Source organism: Ascidiella aspersa, chromosome 7 (assembly GCF_963924565.1).
Source record: "Ascidiella aspersa chromosome 7, kaAscAspe10.2, whole genome shotgun sequence".
NCBI lineage: Eukaryota > Metazoa > Chordata > Ascidiacea > Phlebobranchia > Ascidiidae > Ascidiella > Ascidiella aspersa.
Window position 1 is genome coordinate 2324515 of NC_139453.1, and position 18793 is coordinate 2343307.

The 18793-nt window shown below is 34.7% G+C and overlaps 1 protein-coding gene across 1 annotated transcript; it reads left to right on the forward strand.

Moving 5' to 3' along the window:
- The first annotated feature begins 5528 nt into the window (after positions 1-5528).
- LOC146137257 (ethanolamine kinase 1-like) lies at positions 5529-14089 on the forward strand. Its single transcript, XM_083393797.1, has 10 exons — positions 5529-5702; positions 6121-6243; positions 6994-7109; positions 7153-7155; positions 7347-7481; positions 8218-8360; positions 8867-8950; positions 9406-9581; positions 10068-10141; positions 11135-14089. The coding sequence occupies exons 1-10, from the start codon at positions 5580-5582 to the stop codon at positions 11193-11195; spliced, it is 1038 nt and encodes a 345-aa protein (XP_083249923.1). The 5' UTR covers positions 5529-5579; the 3' UTR covers positions 11196-14089.
- The last annotated feature ends 4704 nt before the right edge of the window (positions 14090-18793 follow it).

The following is an 18793-nucleotide window of genomic DNA, read 5'->3' on the forward strand; positions in this document are numbered from 1 at the left end:
TTATTTAGGCGCACGCCAATCTATAAACAAACATTTTGTCCACAGCTGTGCAAAATTCCTTATTACTCAGCTCAGTGGTTGTCAACCGGGGTGCCGCGACATTCTATGGTCTATGGTGCCATTTTTAACGCTTAAGGGTGCCGAGAGATATTTTAAATTCTTAAGGATTTCAATTTTTGTTCTATTGGTAGGCTAAGCTTCTTTATACAATTTAATTTTTTGTGTAGGCCTACGATAAAAGTGCCAAAGTTTTTTTTCAACCTTGTTGCGCAGTTAATACGCTGTTGCAATTTCGTTTATTGTAACGTTTCGGTTAATCACCCAGCAAAAATACGAGCTAGCGAAACTGTTAATAACTTTTGTAGGGTTCCGCATGCCAAAAAAGGTTGCGAGCCACTGGCCCAACTAAAAGAACGCGAGAAAAAATTTGACCGCATCAAGCGAAATACTGTTCAGCACCCGGTCCGTTAGAAACTAGTGCATTTCTAAGCAAAATGGTCTACGACAATTAAGGCATCCAAGGGAAGAAAGGTGTATATTTCAACAGGTGAGACATGACCACCGTGCTATCTGAACTCCACTAAATCGAAACTAAACAAACTGTCATAGCATTTCAAAGTGCATACTGTCAGGTCGCTTTTAGATTTATTGTACATTCACATAATTTAGCATAGCTCGCTTTCAATAAAAGAGCTTACAGCGCAGTAAAAACGGGTCTCGCAAGTAAGGCATGCATCAGTTGACTGTAGTGTTTAATCCAACAGCAGCGTGACACTATACAGCACAAGAGCGACTGCGATGGAGATTAGCTGAGTCGAATGTCGGCTAGATTTGCCAGAACGGCCACGAAAGGAAAAGAGTATCTAGGTGAAATATTTAACACTTTACCAGGCGAACACGCTAAATTACAAGCACAAACAGACATGCGTTGTTTCTCTACAAAGGTTTGACTTTTCGACCTTGAGGTCGTGTAAGTGCAATAATTTGGACCTTTAGGTAAACTCTTGGCGTAGATAAAAATATTCGCTGAAAATTCACAACAGACAACAAAGTTCAGCTGTGATCGGCATAAAGGCGAAGAAAGGAGATTTTAACCCGGCTTGAAGCCATTCAAAGTCGGCTGTGGTTTACAGGGAGCGAGCATCTGTTTTTGTTTTTTAACGTGATCGTTTTGCGTGTGCTCTCGAAAAGTCTGTTCAAAATCATTCTGTCTATTTCCTTTTCCTGTTTGCATCCTGCATATTAAGCTCGCTAACTGACCAGTTATTTCCTACCGCATAACGCACACTACGATATGAACGCCATACTTGCCAGACGTGTTTTTACTGCGCTGTAGGATGTTTGTAAAATTCAGCATAAGGCGGAGTTATGCTGAATTTTACAAATTTACAATAAATCTATAAGCGAAATATGCACTTTGAAATTCAATGGCAGTTCGTTTTCAGTGGATTCAGATAGAATGGTGGTCAATGTAGTAAACAGGTTTAATTAAGCAGAACACTTTTTTACAGCCCAGCATTTATAGTAGCGCGCAAGTTTCGAAACGGAAATCGTTAAGCGAATGTCGTGGCGCATAATTGTGTCATAAGCTAATTACATACGAAAGCATGTGTGGCATTCAGCAGCGCTAACTTTATTGAACCAGCTGCAATGAATTGACGAAACGTTTAAAGTTCAATTGAGTCCTGCGCTGTTCGAGAATCCTACGTCTAGACTCAAAACCAGCTCCACGAGTTCGTGCATGTCTGCAATTGCCGCAAGCTTAGCATATAGTCTCTTGTCTACTTTATTTGTGATAAAATGAAGAAATTGGTAGTAAAATAGTGGCGCTGGCCTAGAATGCTACCACAAATTCGTCTGGGTGTTTATTGTTAATTGTTGTTAATAATATTTTGGTTAGGGTGAGAGTTAGCGATTGGATTAGGATTCTAGACCAGCGCCAATACTTGACCCACCTGAACCCAAACGCTAACTCTCACCCTAACCTAAATATTGTTTCCAAAATTATTAGATTTATTCTAACACATTTAGACCTTTCCTTGCAATTTTAACTTTGGCAACTCGTTTTGTTACTGTTAAAAGAAATGTGGTAGGATTGTAGACCAGCGCCAAAATAGTTTTTCATCTAACGAAATGTTGATTTAATAATTTTATCTACATTTTAGGGTGTGTTTTCAGTACCTGTGAATTGTAGTGTTAGTGCTGCCAGTGAAGCGTAGAGGGGTAGTTGGGAGCTATAAGAAGGCTGCTGACCCTATCGACGAGGGCCGACGACTGCCTAAGTCTCTTACAAATTCTTAATCCGACTCCAAAGGAGCAGGCCGCTAGAATACCTGTCCTTAACTTCTTGTACTCTAAGCAAAGACAATCCACTCAGTAGATAGTTGCTCTTAGAGTATATTCACAAATCTCAGAAATACAGCGATAAACAGAGCGGTGATTCAAGCCGCTAATCAGTAAGACGTATAAAGTAGAATGAATTGTCAAATGCGGAAAAGCAATTCGCTAGGTGCGGCGGTCACACGTCAGTGGACAATGGTCACGTGTATAGTGACGTAAAAGTAGGCTATATGCTACAGAATCCCCCTTCCAATGAACAAGTTAGACGTAGGAAGGGTTGTTCATTAAAGAAAAAAGAGATCTGAAAGATTGATATTAGGATTTGGTTTGGGTGCATGTCCGAAAGTTGTGGGACATGAAGAGAAATAGCATGTAAAAATGGCGAGCGAAAAACAAGCGTGGCGTTGTAAGAAAACAATATATTTACAACTCAAGAGAGCAACGTTTTATGGGTGTTTTTATAATTTTTTGGGGGGCGATTTTGTAAAAGATTTTTCTCCGTGATATATTTGTACACAAACGATTGAAAATGCAATACAGGAAACAATAAATGTTTGGCCGGGCTCTTTTAAGCTGCGGCAACTCAAATGAACAGCTGAAGGCTGTCTGTTTTGTAAACAAAGTTTGAAGGATTATTTTCTTGGTCGCTCGGACCCTTTGTGACACAAATAAATTTCAGGCGTACATTGATGAAATGTGATACATCGAATGATAGATACATGGCGATAAATTTCATGCACAATTCGGTAAGCTTAGCGTTTGGCTTTAAAGTTATTTTTAGCAAACGTTAATTTAGGCCTCTGTGTCGCTATATTAGCGCTGTCAGACACCAACTCTGTCAGCTGTAACGCTGCAGTTGTTAGTTTGTTAGTAAGGGGGTTTTGGGTTCGTTAGAGGCAAGGAGGTATAGAAAAGCGTCGTCTAGCAAATTTGCGTAGTCGAATGCTCCCCGGGATATAGTCCATTCCCGAAGGATCTTCATAGTTAGCAGGGCTGTCTCACGTAGCTGGAGATTTCTTTAGTAAATCGACGTGATTCTTCAATAGAATTCACTTTACTGAAGCTGGTTGAACGGAAGCAGAGACGTGGCATCACGTATTCTAGTGCTGTGAAGTTCAACGAAGTGTTTGATGAAGTGCGTTCAGAGTTGCACTTAAGACTGAGATCATATTCGATCCCAATGAGCGGTCGGAAAGCTGTTCTCATGACGAGCTGGTTCCGATGCGTGGTTGAGCAGTGAGGACGCCTGGAATCTTTTGAAGTTGAGGAGCATGTTGATGTAAAGAAGCCTTCGATATTGCAGAAGGACCTCCATATGCCTTGCCACCAAACAGCATGTTTGTATGGCAATGGTAGTAGATGTGGGTTCACAAAGGGTAGGGTGAAAAGGTGAAGGGTAACGTTTGTACGGTGCGGCCGAGATTCGAACTCGGTTCGCGAACAATAAGTCAACTGTATAATTACAGCTCCAATGTGGTCCCGGTCCAACAGCGCACAATGTTACAAAAGCGTGAGAACAGGAAATGCCTTAGTGGCGCTGCGGACGACGTTTAAAAATGCACTGTGTGAAACAACGCAAAATCGGGACACGATATAAAAACTTTTTACAACACAGTTTATGTGCTTCGTAGCATTTTACACATAATTTATTAAATATTACATAATGAGAGCACAAAATTGTCCCATACTGGTATCAGAAAAGTATATACCGATTTGTTCCATTGCTTTATAGCATTTGCCGTGAAATTTACACGGTTTAAACATTGTCTTTATAGCGTCAAACGACTTAAATGTCTTACTGGGGTGTTGGGTTGTCGTGAAATCCTAGTCGGTTCGTTCCAAACGAAGTTAACTTGCGCTTTATTCCATGTAAGCGTTCGCTCCTGGGTCCCTCGTCGAGACCTCTGGAATGCGAGGACATCTTTGGTGCGAAATAATCCATCCAAATAATTTGAGTGCGTCGAACACTTTTGAGGTGCGAGATTGCTGAGGAACGCTGAAGGGGGCTGAGCATCTTCGGGGCTGTGCTAGCAAGATATTCAATCCTGTGGCTGATAGGAGAGCTATCTGGCGTCTTCGGAGAGAAACGATTGGCAGTCGATTCTCTAGTTTATAGTGGGGCAACTTGCCAATGGAACTTTCTTCTGTCATCCTAGAGATTGTTACATCGCAAATCTCACTACACACGCGATATAACACGGAGCGGTGATTCAAGCCGCTAATCAGTAAGACGTATAAAGTAGAATGAATTGTCAAATGCGGAAAAGCAATTCGCTAGGTGCGGCGGTCACACGTCAGTGGACAATGGTCACGTGTATAGTGACGTAAAAGTAGGCTATATGCTACAGCCAGTTAGTCTACATTCTGTGACAGATTGTTTTAAAGCAATTGCTGTGCTTACTAAATACCAAAAGTTAGGCTTAGCTTGTATATGTGGTTGGTTTGTTGGAAATGCATGCATGCCAGTCTGCGTTTCATTACACTTCATGGCAAGATCTGAAGTGTAGTGCGCAGAGCCACAATTTAAGAGGTGTGCATTTTATGTTTGTGCACACTAGGGGTTCATAATCATTTTTCTCAAGATTTTGGTATGTATTTTAGGTTTGCATACGAGTTGCCAGAAAAAAATCTCCGGTGTGCACCTGCCACAGAATGCAGACTGACACACCTGCACCACTATAGAAAATATGGCAGGTACTACCGCGATTTTGTTTCAACAGCCAACACCCGCATCCCAACAAAATGAAATACCAAATGAAAAATGAAAATTTGTACTACACACCAAAGTTCTCTGCTAAAAGTGCCATAAAATACTGACCGGTTGTTAATAATTTCAAGTTTTTAATCTCTTGTTATTCACATGTAGTTATTAAAACATAAGTTGGTGCTGGTCTAGAATTCTACCACAGCGTTGGAACAATTATTAAAGCAACGCACAATATTTTGGTTCGGTTAGGGTGTCTGTGTTGGGGTTTTCGGTTTGCCAAGTATTATGATATTTATTATTTGTTAATAATGCGTAACCCACCAAAAACCTAAACAATTACAGGCAACCCAAATAATATGTGTTGTTGTAGGATTGTAGACAAATGCCCGTATGTTTGACATAACAAATAAAAATTTGTAGAAAAAAAGGCATTGGTTTTAAAAAACATTTATTTATTGTTTGATTTTTGAAACAGGTGCAATCTGTATATTATAGTTTTTAAATTTTAATTTTTTGTAAATGCTGAAAAGTAATGGAAGAAAGAACTGTGCTTAAGCTGGATTTCACTGTGGATACTTCAGATGTATTACCAGGTGCATATCACATACTCAAGTTAGTTCGGAGTACTTGGAAACAAGAAGAAATAAAGCACAAGGTATTGTGTATGACGAAACAATTTTATTCAAAGCACCGATAAAACTATTGTCTAATATGGTATGCAAGGTAATAGAGATAAGCCAAGGCATATTTTGCGGTAATGCACATAAAATTTAGTTAAAATGTTTAAGAACGTTTTAGAATTTAAGAAATAAAAAACAGGGTACCCTTTTGGAAAAATTTTAATTAGTAGTTTTCAAACTTCCTTTCGGGGCCCTTGAGAGTCCGTGAAGTAACTTTCAAGTGTTTGAGCCAAATATTTTCAATTTCATTAATATTATATTGTTTATATATTTCTTGTTCTAAAAATTAAAGGGGCCCTATATTTGTTTTTAAAGTGCCAAACCAAAAAGTCCACCCAGATAAAAAGCCTGAGAATCACTGCTTTAGCTTTTTGCCAAATAATTTATTTTAAGATATTCGACAATGGAATTACAAACAAGTTGTTCGGTTTTCATCAAAACGACCAAAAGGAAGACACAGTTTTAATTCGGGTCAACGGAAATGGAACAGAAAAATTTCTCGACAGAAAAGCAGAGGTTAAAGATTAACTATTCTATGTTAAGATGTGTCATCTATATTTGACTGTCCTTTTACATTTCTAAAAACATCACCCGTTCACTCCCTTATAACTAATAAAGCGTTTTAAATCATCTGGTTTGCAATTATCCTAAGTAAAGTGACAGGGATAGGCAACATACGGCCCACAGGCCAAAGGCTGCCCACCCCAGAGTTATTTAAGACCATTTACAAAATCTTGTTTCTAATATTACTGGGTTTATATTGAATTACTATTTGGGCTTGCCAATCAGGCACATGTCTACCAATCAGCACTGGCTCAGACATAAATACACTCAACAAAATGTTGGCACACTGTCTGCAAATTTCCGTCCTACTAAGGCTATTTTCGCAAATCAAATTTAGAAAGGACGCTTAAATAAAAAAGTTCAGAAAAGACTCATAATAATAAATTTTCCCTGACATTTTTGTTCTTAAATTATATTGCTTTTAGGTATTTTATTTTAACGACTGCAACAACCGGTATTCAGGAACTAACCTAGATTTTTACAGTTAAAATTATGTCTAATTGCATTTAAGAAAAAGCCATTAAAAGAGTTTGTGTTTTTGAAAAAAAAGCTAAACGAAGCGCTTTCTTTCACAAATTCTTCACTAAGTCTTTAATTAGCAAAAGTTTGATAACCACGGATATAAAAAAATAAAAAAAATAGTTATTTTTTTCACAATTTGAAATGTTTTATTTATTTTTTTATAATTTTGTGTTGTTTTAGGTGGAAAGTTTTCAGCTGCTCCACGAGTTTAAATGTGCTCCAAACCTCTACTGTATTTTCAACAATGGTCTTTGTTACGAGTTCATTCATGGATCAACTTTAACCCCTGGTTTTTAGTATATAGAATATGCATTTCATTGTTAAACATATTGAATATAGTGGGCAAATGAATACCCTTTTCAATTGAAATTACCCCAAAAAATATTTAAGGCTAATTAAAGTTTTTTTCCCACTCAAACCCAACACTAACCCACACCCTAACCCAATTTCCCGGATAATGTGCGTTGTGGCAGGACTCTAGACCAGCACCGTTTTTTTCTTATTTTTACTTTTCATGATTTTTTGTATTGCAGACAACTCACTAAAGAACTTGCAAAGATGCACTGTATTCCCTTTGAAGGGGAAACCCCACCAGAAGCCAGCGTGTTCAAACGAATGAGAATGTTTGTTGAACTTGCGTTTCCTTCACATTTACCTCAAAGCAATGGGTTGGTTTAATTTATTTATTGTTGTTAAAATTTATGGTACATTTGATTTTAATCCTACCCCATAACTATGACCTAAAGACCTTTAAGGCCACAATTGTATTGAATTTTTTTGCAGGCCACACACAGTATGTATTTGACTGTTTCACGTGCTTTTCAGTCTTTTTTGTATTTCGAACATGAACGATGTAAGTACCTTGGAACAACATCTAAAAAGAAAATGTTTAAGAATTAGGAAACCTATTCAGTGTGCCATAGATCAGCGTTTCTCAACTGGTGCGCGGTGGTGCCGCGAAAGGAAAAAACATGTTAAAATAAGTCCAAAATTAATTCGGATTAAGACTTTAATGGACAAAATAACGTTTTTAGTCCCAAAGGCTGTAGGGCCCTTCTATAAAACCCATATAATAAAAAAAATACAGGCAATTTAAGAAAAAGATCGGTACAAAAGGTTAAGAAACACTGCCATAGATACTAGATAAGACATCTCATCCTGATTTAAGCTATATTAAGTAATAATCTAGGTTTTTAGTTTAAGTTTACAAAAAAAATGTAATACTTTTCATTGTTTTAAACTTGAGCCACCCTAAAATCGTGTTTAATATGTTATTACAAATCGTTTTCGATATGTTTTGTTTTAATCGATTTTTATTGTAGAAATGGTGAAATCATATCAGAACCGCAAGAATCTAAAGATGAGTTTAAGTAAATGTTTTATTTTAACATTTTTTTTTGGCAGAAATAGCGTAATCATGTCAGAACGTCAAAATCTTGAAGACGAGATTGAAGATATGGAGCGCCACCTTGTGAGCTTAAATTCCCCTGTTGTGTTTTGTCACAATGACCTCCTCGTTCACAACATTATATACAACGAGGAAAAAGGTGAATTAAAGACATTGTTTATGTTAAACTTTCTGAGATTTGTTTATTTAATTTGAATTTTCTTAATACATATAATATAAAGTTGATTAACAATAAAATTGAAAAAAAAAAGTTTATACAACAAGGAAAAAGGTGGATTATGATAACTTTAAGCTTATATCCATTTAGGGCACAGTTTTATTAACTTTTTTTCCGGCCACACACAATAAGTTCTGGTGGTAATGTTTGTATAAGCTTTAAGTTTAAACCATATGAACGGTCCCAGAATGGTCTAAGTTGTGAGTTCAAACCTTACCGTAGGCTAGTTTTACAAATAAGATAAGCAGGCAATATATGGTTGTTTCTTGACTTGATTTATTTATTTTATATGAAATTTCTTAATACATTTAATATAAAGTTTTTTAACAGAAAAATTTGAAAAAATACACTAAAAAAGTTTGTTTGTTTTATATTTTCAAGTTAGAATAGAATGACCAATGCCTTAGGAATTTTTTTTTTGTTTCTAGGTAAAATCACATTTATTGATTACGAGTACGCTTCTTTTAACTATCAGGCTTTCGACATTGGAAACCATTACTGTGAATTTGCAGGTAGGAATGATTGACAAATAAAACCTTTTTATTACAATACATACCTAAAAAAATTGTTTATAAAAGCTTCTTAATTTTTCAAAGTTACCGACACTTTGAGCCATCTCTAAGACGATATATATAAAGGAATCGGAAAGACTGTTCAGAACACAATAATATTAGACTTTTTTTTCAATGGCGTGTAACTTATCAGGAATAATTACTTAGCTTATTTATTATTATATAAAAAAATATACACTTTCTGTGAATTTAAGTTCTTTATTCCTACAGAAAAATATTTTTTTACACATGGTAATTGTAAAATATGTGTTAATACAATACAGCTGGTGGTGCGATGTTTTAATCCCGTTTGTTATTTTTAGAACACATGAAAATTGCGACAGTAAATTTACAAATATTATGCAAATGTAAAGATTTAAAAATACTAATGCCATTTTTTAATGCTTAATATGCAGGCGTGGAAACAGTCGACTATTCATTGTACCCGAACAAGTCCTTGCAACGAGAGTGGCTTCGCAGTTACTTGCAAGCCATGCACGAAATGAAACACCCGAACGCACCTGAACTCGAAGAGAGTGAAATTACATCACAAGTCGACACGCTTTACCGACAAGTCAACAAGTTTGCATTAGTGAGCGATTTTGCTTACTTTGTGTTTTTTTTGTTGTAAAGTTTTCAAATTTTAGGCACTTTAAAACGCTTTTAAGGCATAATTTCGGGTGAAAGACGGCGCCAGTTATATTCATTTAAAAAATGTCTGATCCTGGGTTTACTCAGGATTTTTTAAAGAGTTTTATAGTTTATTGTTCTGGTAATTTAATTGGCTCTAATTTGTAGTTAATTTTAATGTATGTTGTGTTGATTACAGAAACATGTATTAGTTTATAAATTGAATTTAGGGGTGCTTAAACTTAAAAAAAATTCCTTTAAAAAAAAAATAAAGTCAAATTTTAATGTACACATTATATTAACACTGGTCTGTAGATCTGACGTTATCATGTACGGGGTAAAAAATATGATTTTTTGTTTAGTTAATCATCTCTTAACTGTATGTTCATTTTTTTGTTTTAGTTAAATAACTCATATCTATCGTCAAATAAGTTGTTTGTTTTTTCAGGCTGGCCATTTGCTTTGGGGAATTTGGGGACTTGTGCAAGCAAAATACTCGCAAATCGATTTTGACTTTAAAGAGTAAGTAAATGTGCTACTTGATACTTAGATTGTTTAACTCTAAAGCTTTTATCACTGTTTGTTACAATATTTTTTGGGGGGGTTATATTTCCTTGTAAATTTATTATAGTTAATACATTTTAGTTCAATAGATAATAGGAAATTGCAATTTTTTCTTGGCCCTTTCTCTTGTCATAAAATGTATGTGCAATATACATTAAAATACTAGTTGTTTATAATTTTCAAAAATATTTTTTAGTAATTTTTTTAAAATAATTTTTTTAATTTACTAATTAAATTGCATAAAACAAAATAACCTCAACAAGTTATTTGAAATGTAATAACTCTACAGACTGCTAGCTGTGAAAACAAACACATTGGTTTTCTGTGAAATTTATCAAATTTCCTCTATGGTTCCTTTCTGTGTGACAGATCAATTAGTCATGAGATAGTTGGAATTACCTCTATCCTTTTTGCAAAGCGCTTTGAGAATTAGCATTAACATTTAATTGTTTTTTTTAATTAGTAAAACCCTAAGTTTAAAAACTCGATTGAAATACAGTTCCAGATTTATTGTCACAAATTTTTGAATCTTTGAAAGTCTTTGGATTGATTTCAAATTAAAAAGTCTTCAAACCCTTATGTTTTTTTTCTAAAACCTTTGAATAATCTTTTATTTTATTTTATGTGCAGCTTAAGTTGTATGTTTATAAAGTGTTGTTAAAAACATAATTAAAAATATATTTTGTCATTCATGCTGTTTTCTTTTCAAACATATTTAAAACACGTCGAACGATTTCTATGTCTTTGAAAACCAAAAAAATCTCTGAAAATTCTTCAAATGTATTTTAATATAATTGTGTGGCAACCCTGGGCAGACTTAGTTCTTAAGATAAAACTTGCTACTAATAGTTTCGGTTCCATAGAGATACAACCCTGTATATGTATGCATATAAATATATATGTGTGTGTATTGGTTTTTAATTAGATCTAACCATCAATGTTTTTACCTAGGTATTCAAAGGTTCGAATGGACGAGTATTACAGAAGGAAAGAGGAGTTTTTGGCGCTCTAAGAGTGTTTTAGCCTAAAACACCTTTTTACCTATCCTATTACGTTTAAAAATAATAAGGTGCCTAAAAGATATATATTTTTACATTAACATCTTGCTATTCTACCATTAAATATGACGCTAAAAATGCTAAAAATACATAAAAAAACTCGACCAAAGTAAAAACTTGAGGGATCTCTTTTTCATTTACTTTTTTATTAATTTTCAATATCCAAAAAAAAAATTTCTTGCAAAGACGGTGAATTTGTTTTTCAAATCGTTGACATTTTAGACCTAAAAAAACATCAAGTATTTTTTTTAAACATTTTTACAATGTAACTACCTCTGTATAGGTATAGGTTTTAAATTTATTTAGTTTAAATTTATTTTAGTTTCTACTACCATCCCCAAACATTATGACGTTGATATATGACGTTATAATGCACTTTGTTTTATTGGAACTTTCACACAATGCTACCTTCATTAGTATGGCCCATGGTATTTATTTTATGTCTCCCTTTAACATTTACCGATCTAAACCGGTCTAAGCAACGTTGTGGTGTTTCTAAATTAATTTTAGATTGGCATGCAGTTCTGCGACATACGTAAATGCTTTTTTAATTTCTTATTGGTTAATGTTTCTCAACCATTTTTAAGTAAAGCAGCGAAGCCTTTGCGAAACAATTCTCTTCACTAGACTTTTTTGAGCAAATACAATATAACAAAACAATATTAATAAGTTCGAATATTATTGATATGGGCCATGTATCTTCATATTGCTTCCAAAATTTTAAAACTTTCTTGATCGCCATTTTCAATAATCTAACCATGTCAACTAGAGATATACCGATAATATCGGCCGATATTTGGCTTCTACCGATATATCGGTATCTGTAAAAAATAAAAAAAACTTTTGCCGATATTTTAGTACAAAAATATGATACAATTTTTCCTGTACAACAAACAACTTAGCAATTTTTTATCAAAAAATTTTTGGTTTTAGCATCACACCAAGTTAATATGCAAAATAATTGTTTGATAATTAATAAAGGTATATATAATAAAACATTATTGGGATTTTATTTTTAAATAATTAAAGTTTTGAACATTTCCCAGGTATATAACAAAATCGGTATCGGTTATCGGTTGAAAAATTGTAAAAAACGGTCATCGGTATCGGTCCAAAAAATGGATATCGGTCGATCTCTAATGTTAACTATCGCAGTCGGCAACCCAACCGTATTAAACCGCCCAATTTCGGGTTGAGACCTATGGGTTGAAACACTGTTATGCAATGTGAATTCTAAACAAGGTAAATTGTATTGAATTCTCGACAAGCTTTCGCACAACCTTGCTTCACCAGTTTAAAGTATAAATTGTATATTTCAGTCGTGGGCAAATGTATTCAATGGAAGAGCCATTTGCAGAAAACACAAAAGACCCTCAAAATTAGCAAATGAAATTACGTTGACTTGCTGTTAACTATAACTCTTCGAAATCTATGTGTAGTGTTACGTCATAAACAAAATCCTGGCCTAAATCGAAAAAATAAAGAGAATTTTACGATTTGACTGGAAGAGCCGCAAAAAACATGCCGGCGGGCCGCAGTTTGCCCACCCCTGGTGTATTTCTACTTTGACCTGATAAAGCACAGTTGTACCAAAGCTTGTCGATAATTCAATACAATTTGTATTTATATCTTGCCACCTGATTACCCTGTTATGCAATGTTAAGCGGTTTTTTTGTGACACCTGTTTTTACGTCGTTTTCAGTGTGATTAAAACTGGACGCGGTACATGACTAATTTTTGGTTCTGGCTGTGTCACGTGTTTTTTCCATTATTTGTTAAGCTTTGTATTACGAGCATTCGATGTTATTCACCCTAAAGAAAGCGACTGGTATAGGTCGCCAAAACATCGGAAAAGTTGCGTTTTGAACAATTTTATGCCTGGGACCAACAATCTCCTTGTTCTATTGCAGTGGTTCTCAACCTTTTTAGCTTACGGACCGGTAAAATTTAAAAACAAATTTTGCGGACCGGTGGACCTTCAAAATCAAAGTTAACTCAAAATAAAATTACGACGAAAGTATGCAACTTAAAAGCAAATAATGGAACTTCAATTTAATAAGCAAATTGATGCTTTTTACGATAAAGTCCAAAGTAGACCATTAACTCTATGTTACGGAACAATGCTGCCAATTACGAAACTGGCGAAGTTCTAAATTTGATGGACAGGACATGCCTTCAACATCCATTTGCAATAGAGATTAAAATTGTAATATATTTGGCGGACCTGCAGGAAAGTTGACGCGGACCGGCACCGGCGGTTGAGAACCACTGTTCTATTGTATTTGTATTGGTGGGAGTGCATATATTTTTTTGCAAAGTTACAAGCGTTTTGCCTGTAAGAGACCACCCGCATAGGCCATCGAAACGCTGGCACATTTAGTAAAAAAATCTTTTTCGGATGAACAATTTTATTATTAATACTTTTTTTGCATTATTGTTTAATGGTATACTCGATCAGCTACTTATGCCATTGATATATTTATGCCTGCATATTAACTTTTAAAGCGTGTAATGTTTTACCATTCAGAATATTTGTTATATATGAACGAACACGACCTAGTCCTCGCGGGTTGTTTAGTTTGTTTTGTTGTCATTTTGTTCTGTCCTTATTTAGACGCATACTAACGTCCTGAAATAATTTGGTCAAGTTAATGCTCGACGGTTACTGATTCTAAACGATTCGTAATTTTTACATGAATTCATGCAATTATTCCGCTTTATTTCGTTTATTGCAATATAAGTGTTTACTAATTTTACCTACAGAATCTATATGTTTGTGCTAAGTTTCCTTAATGTATTTAGATTTCGGTGTCAGCAAGTTATTTTATTTTCCATGTTTTATTAATCAGTAAACAGGAAGCAGCACCTCTTTAAAATCCAAATAAAATGTTGTTCTACTTTTCTTTATAAGATAACCTAAAGTCTGATTACATTATTTACACTTAAGTAAAGAATTTTCTTTTTTTGGAATCGCTATAACATACAAATATAAAGGTGTTTCGGGTTTTTTACATGATACCTTTTCTAGATTTCGATTTTGATTAGGTTAAACGTAAACATTTTTTAGTTAATATTTGAAATCCAACGCATGCCATCGTTGCGCAGGCCTACATGCAAGCACGTGAGCATGTTACAGCTCTTGTTGTACACTGTTGATCAGCTCAAGTACATGCAGCAACTATTTATTGTAGCCCGCTAACATAGGTTACCTCATCCGGAAATCAAATCTCTTAAGTGTTTTACGACCCTTTTCCAAATGATCACGGCTGAAATGCTTAACTTGTCATCCCTTAGCACACCGAAATCCATCGCAAACCGAATCTTTCGATCAATGATGTAAGCAGCAACGCCGGCAGGCTAAAAAAACAACTAACTTTTGGTTAGCACAAGACAACTCCAAGTCAAGTCATTGACACCAAATACCAAATAAATATCAAAGTGCTGGAATATCAAAACGTTCGTAATATTCTTTGGCAGATTTGTTTTGCAAAAACTCCAAACTTAAACAAACAAAGGGGTTTAACGTACACCACAAAGCAATTTCTATTACTAAAACCAGGGCTGAGGAGTCGGTTAAAAACAACCCGAGTCCGACTCCGGCCAAAAAATTACACCCGAGTCCGACTCCGGCCAAATGTAAGATTTTGTCGAATCCCGAGTTCAGCTCTGACCCTACAGCCTGTATTTTACCCATTTACGCAACTAAATTAGGGTGGATTTTCTGCAATCCCCTCATATTGGTGTCATAATGGATCCACCACATGGTTTAAAAATATTTCACCATTTGCTCTTACACTTTTACAACTAACATTTTGCCGCCTTAACAGTTAAAAAATTTGATACTACGCATGCGCACGTCGGACTCGGGACTCGGGATTGCACTTCATGCTGTGATCCGGGTTATGTTGCTAACCTTTGGGTTGGTTCCCAGCTTTTCCTCCTGAACGAAAGGGCAAAAATTAGGTGTGTTAAAATTTTGCCGGTTATTCTATTTGCCGTTTTGTGGTTAACAACGCTTTCGCATGTGTGCAAATTAGCCAACTGTATAACAACCATCAACAATATTGTATAAATATCCAGTGCTATAAAGACTTAAGTCAGTGTTTTTAATGACGTCACTTGACTTTGTTTTTAATGACGTCACTTGAAAGTCGTTCCGGTAAATGACTTGACTTAAGTCGTTGTGTGAAATGACTTTAATTAAAAAAGAGTGATTCCATTAAACATTTTTTTTATAAAATTAAGTTATTTATCTCTATAGTTTTGGAAAACGATAAGATTGCCTCACGTTGTTTTTTGTTATTTTTTACAGTTTACCAAAAATTTAAATTTATCGTTGAATTTTGATATTAGTGACCTGACTTGGAGAGGATGTTCTCTAACAATAACTTGGTATTTTTTTAAAACATTTGACTTGGACTTGAGTTATTTTACAAATGTTTTGAGACGAGGACTTCAAACCATTTCAAAACGTCTTATTTACAACACTAGGAAAATATTTAAAACCCTGCTGCATCAAATCAAAGTAGAAACTTCTTTTTACAATGACGTGATGAAGCAAGTTTGTTCGAAAGATTTTCTATATTTCGAATTAGAAAAATACGGCTGGATCAACAACCAGAAAACCTAAAAACGGCCACATGCATTCCCATGTATCCCCATAAATAGAAGTTATATTTCGAACGCTGCCGTCTTTTTGACCAAGTATAATTCGTGTTGTTAGATGTGCTTATAGCTTAAAATTTAATGCATTTATGTTATTGTTCTGTAAATATGACAAGGAATTTCATTAAGGTAATTCTGTGCAGACGGAAGTGTTGTAGACAATTCGTTTTGAAATGACTAAAGTCCAAGTCAAGTCATTTGCAAAAAATTAAGTCCAAGTCAAGTCATTTGTCAAAACACTTAAGTTCAAGACAAGTCATTTTAAACAAATAACAAGTCAAGTCAAGTCCCATTCCAAGTCCTTGTCAAGGCTAGTCAAACCCAAGTCACAGCATTAGTATTGCAAAAACTATTTAACTTAAAAAATCGCGATAATTCTTAAGAGATATTTTGCATGGCAAACACCATAAACCAAAACAAATAGCAAGTTAACAGTTATTACATTTAATATTTAGAATGAATAAGTCAGTTTTAATAAAACGTTTCAATGAAACCACCTTTATTATCTCAAATGACTCAAGTCCAAAGTCATTTTCCCAATATACATAAGTAAGGCCATTAAGTCATTTAAAAATAGTGACTTAGTGTAAGTGCACTTAATTTTAACTCAATTTAAATATCAATTATGGAGTCAAATCTGTGGCATTACAAATGAACAACTCCGTTCAGATTCAGATTCAATTTATTTTTGTTCATCTTTGCAAACATTGAATAACAACATATCATAAATAATAACACAAGGACAAGGACCTTTCGGTCACCGAGTCGAGCTGCCCATAAAAAAAACGATGTTCTTGTGGCAGCAATAATTAAAAATGCGCAGCAAAGAATTGCCTCTGAAAGCTGGTCTCGTGCACAATTAGTGTTCCCTGCGGCTTAATTGACCGGCGATTTTACTGTTTAATCGGGCTGCTTTAGCGCTTCTTACAGGTTGGTGCGGTTTATCGCTTGTAAAATTGAGTTGGCAGTGTTTGGTTGTTTTACTTTTAGAAAGTTATTTCCAGTACGTGGTAAGAATATCGTATCCCGTATAGGAGTAGATAGCAGTTTGAATGACCGATATTGAAAATAAGTGAAGAATCATTGCAAACGTTACCACCTATGCTTGGATATTCATTATACGTCTAACTAAAACCTTCAGTCATTATGCCTTACTTATTTCCAGTAGTTTTTAAGTATAAAATGTCAAATTTAGTTTTTGACCCTCCGGTTAACAATGCAATGCACACGCTAAAGTAAAAAAATAATAACGTAATATTGTTTGCTTAACAGATTAGGAAAATGAATAGACTTTACCCAGTAATGGTTATGTAGAGGTTGGTCGTACTTTTTAAAGCAGTACAATTTCAGTTTTAATTTTATTAGCCGTTTTGATTTCCCCTTATACCTGGCAGCAACAATTTATTTATTTACCGACAAATTGTTTTTCGAGTCAAAAAGTATTTAAGGGTTTGAATTTTTTCAACAAGCTGGTTTATTTGAGATACTTAATATAAGCTAGAGCAGTGGTTCTATTCCATTGTTAAATATACCCGTTTTTTGTGTTTTTCATTACTAAAAGAACACGCATTGCTGAGATAATGTTTTGTGTTGGTATCGCGAAACAAACCTAAATCTGCTAATCTTTGTTAGTTGTAGAATTCTTGTTTTTTCTTGTATTTCACCAAAACTATCATTAAAATTGTGTTTCACAAACAACGTGATTCCTTTGAAAATATTCTATCCTGAATAAACTGGATTCACACTTTTGGAAATCGACGCAATAATAAGACCTTCTGCCAATAGCGCCGACTAAAAATAAAGAGGATCAAATGAAAAGGTAATGTTGTGATTCTATGACTCTGCCAAACCATATTCATACAGTATTTTATTAGGTGCGCCTTTCTTTCTCGTGCCTACTTATACATTCTTATAAAAGTAGTAAACCATTAACGTTAGTACATTGGGGCCGTATTAAAAGATTGCACGGGTATTGATTGAGTTAAAAATAACAACGAAGTAACTTTCTGCCACGTTTACAGTCAATAAATGCAAACGCTATAGAATTTAGAAACTAAGTTCTTTCAAAACATGACTTGGACTTTTTTTACAGATGCTTTGACTAGGACTTAAGTCATTTCAAAAAGACTTGTTAAGAGCACTGGTAAACGCAGTTGTTTTGAACAAGACAACCAATAAAATGTAACGTAAGCTTAAAATGTATTAACAAACCGACAGAAGAAATAAAATAAAGCACAAACAAGAACAGCAAAACATGGAACAAACACAATATAACAAGCGCATTAAATTAAACTCCTGATAAAATTTGGCTCCCCTTAGCTCTAATTTACAAAGAAAAAATCCATGAAAACAAACAATCTTTTGAATTATGTTTCACCAAAAAAATTTGCAAAATTTGTAGTTTTTTTTTGTTGAAATAACTTTGCCCATTTGGCGTCGCCTTTTAGAATACGCGCCATTTCTTAAATCAGGGGTTTTAATTTTTTTAACAGCGGATTTGAACAAAAAAATTTTTTTGGTTCGCGTTGGCCTGGGTCGGCATGATATTTTTTGCGATGACGTCATAAATTGACGTCATAATACAGCAGACTTAAAAAAGTTATGTATTTGGCCCAACAAATGAACCTTGCTTTGAAGACTAATTGTGATTTATGACAGATTTTGGCAAACTGGGGGTTATTCTGCATCGCGCGCAGAACAACAACAATTTAAATCAAGGTGTTTCATCTACATTTATTCGATTTTTTTTACTTGTAGATTGCAGATTTTTCGCCAAATTCGCCCCTGGGCTACACAATCCACCACGTCCCAAAATAGACAATTGGAAAACTTATGTTTATCACGATAAATCGTTAAGGGGGGGAGGAATCTTTTCAAAACTGGGTTT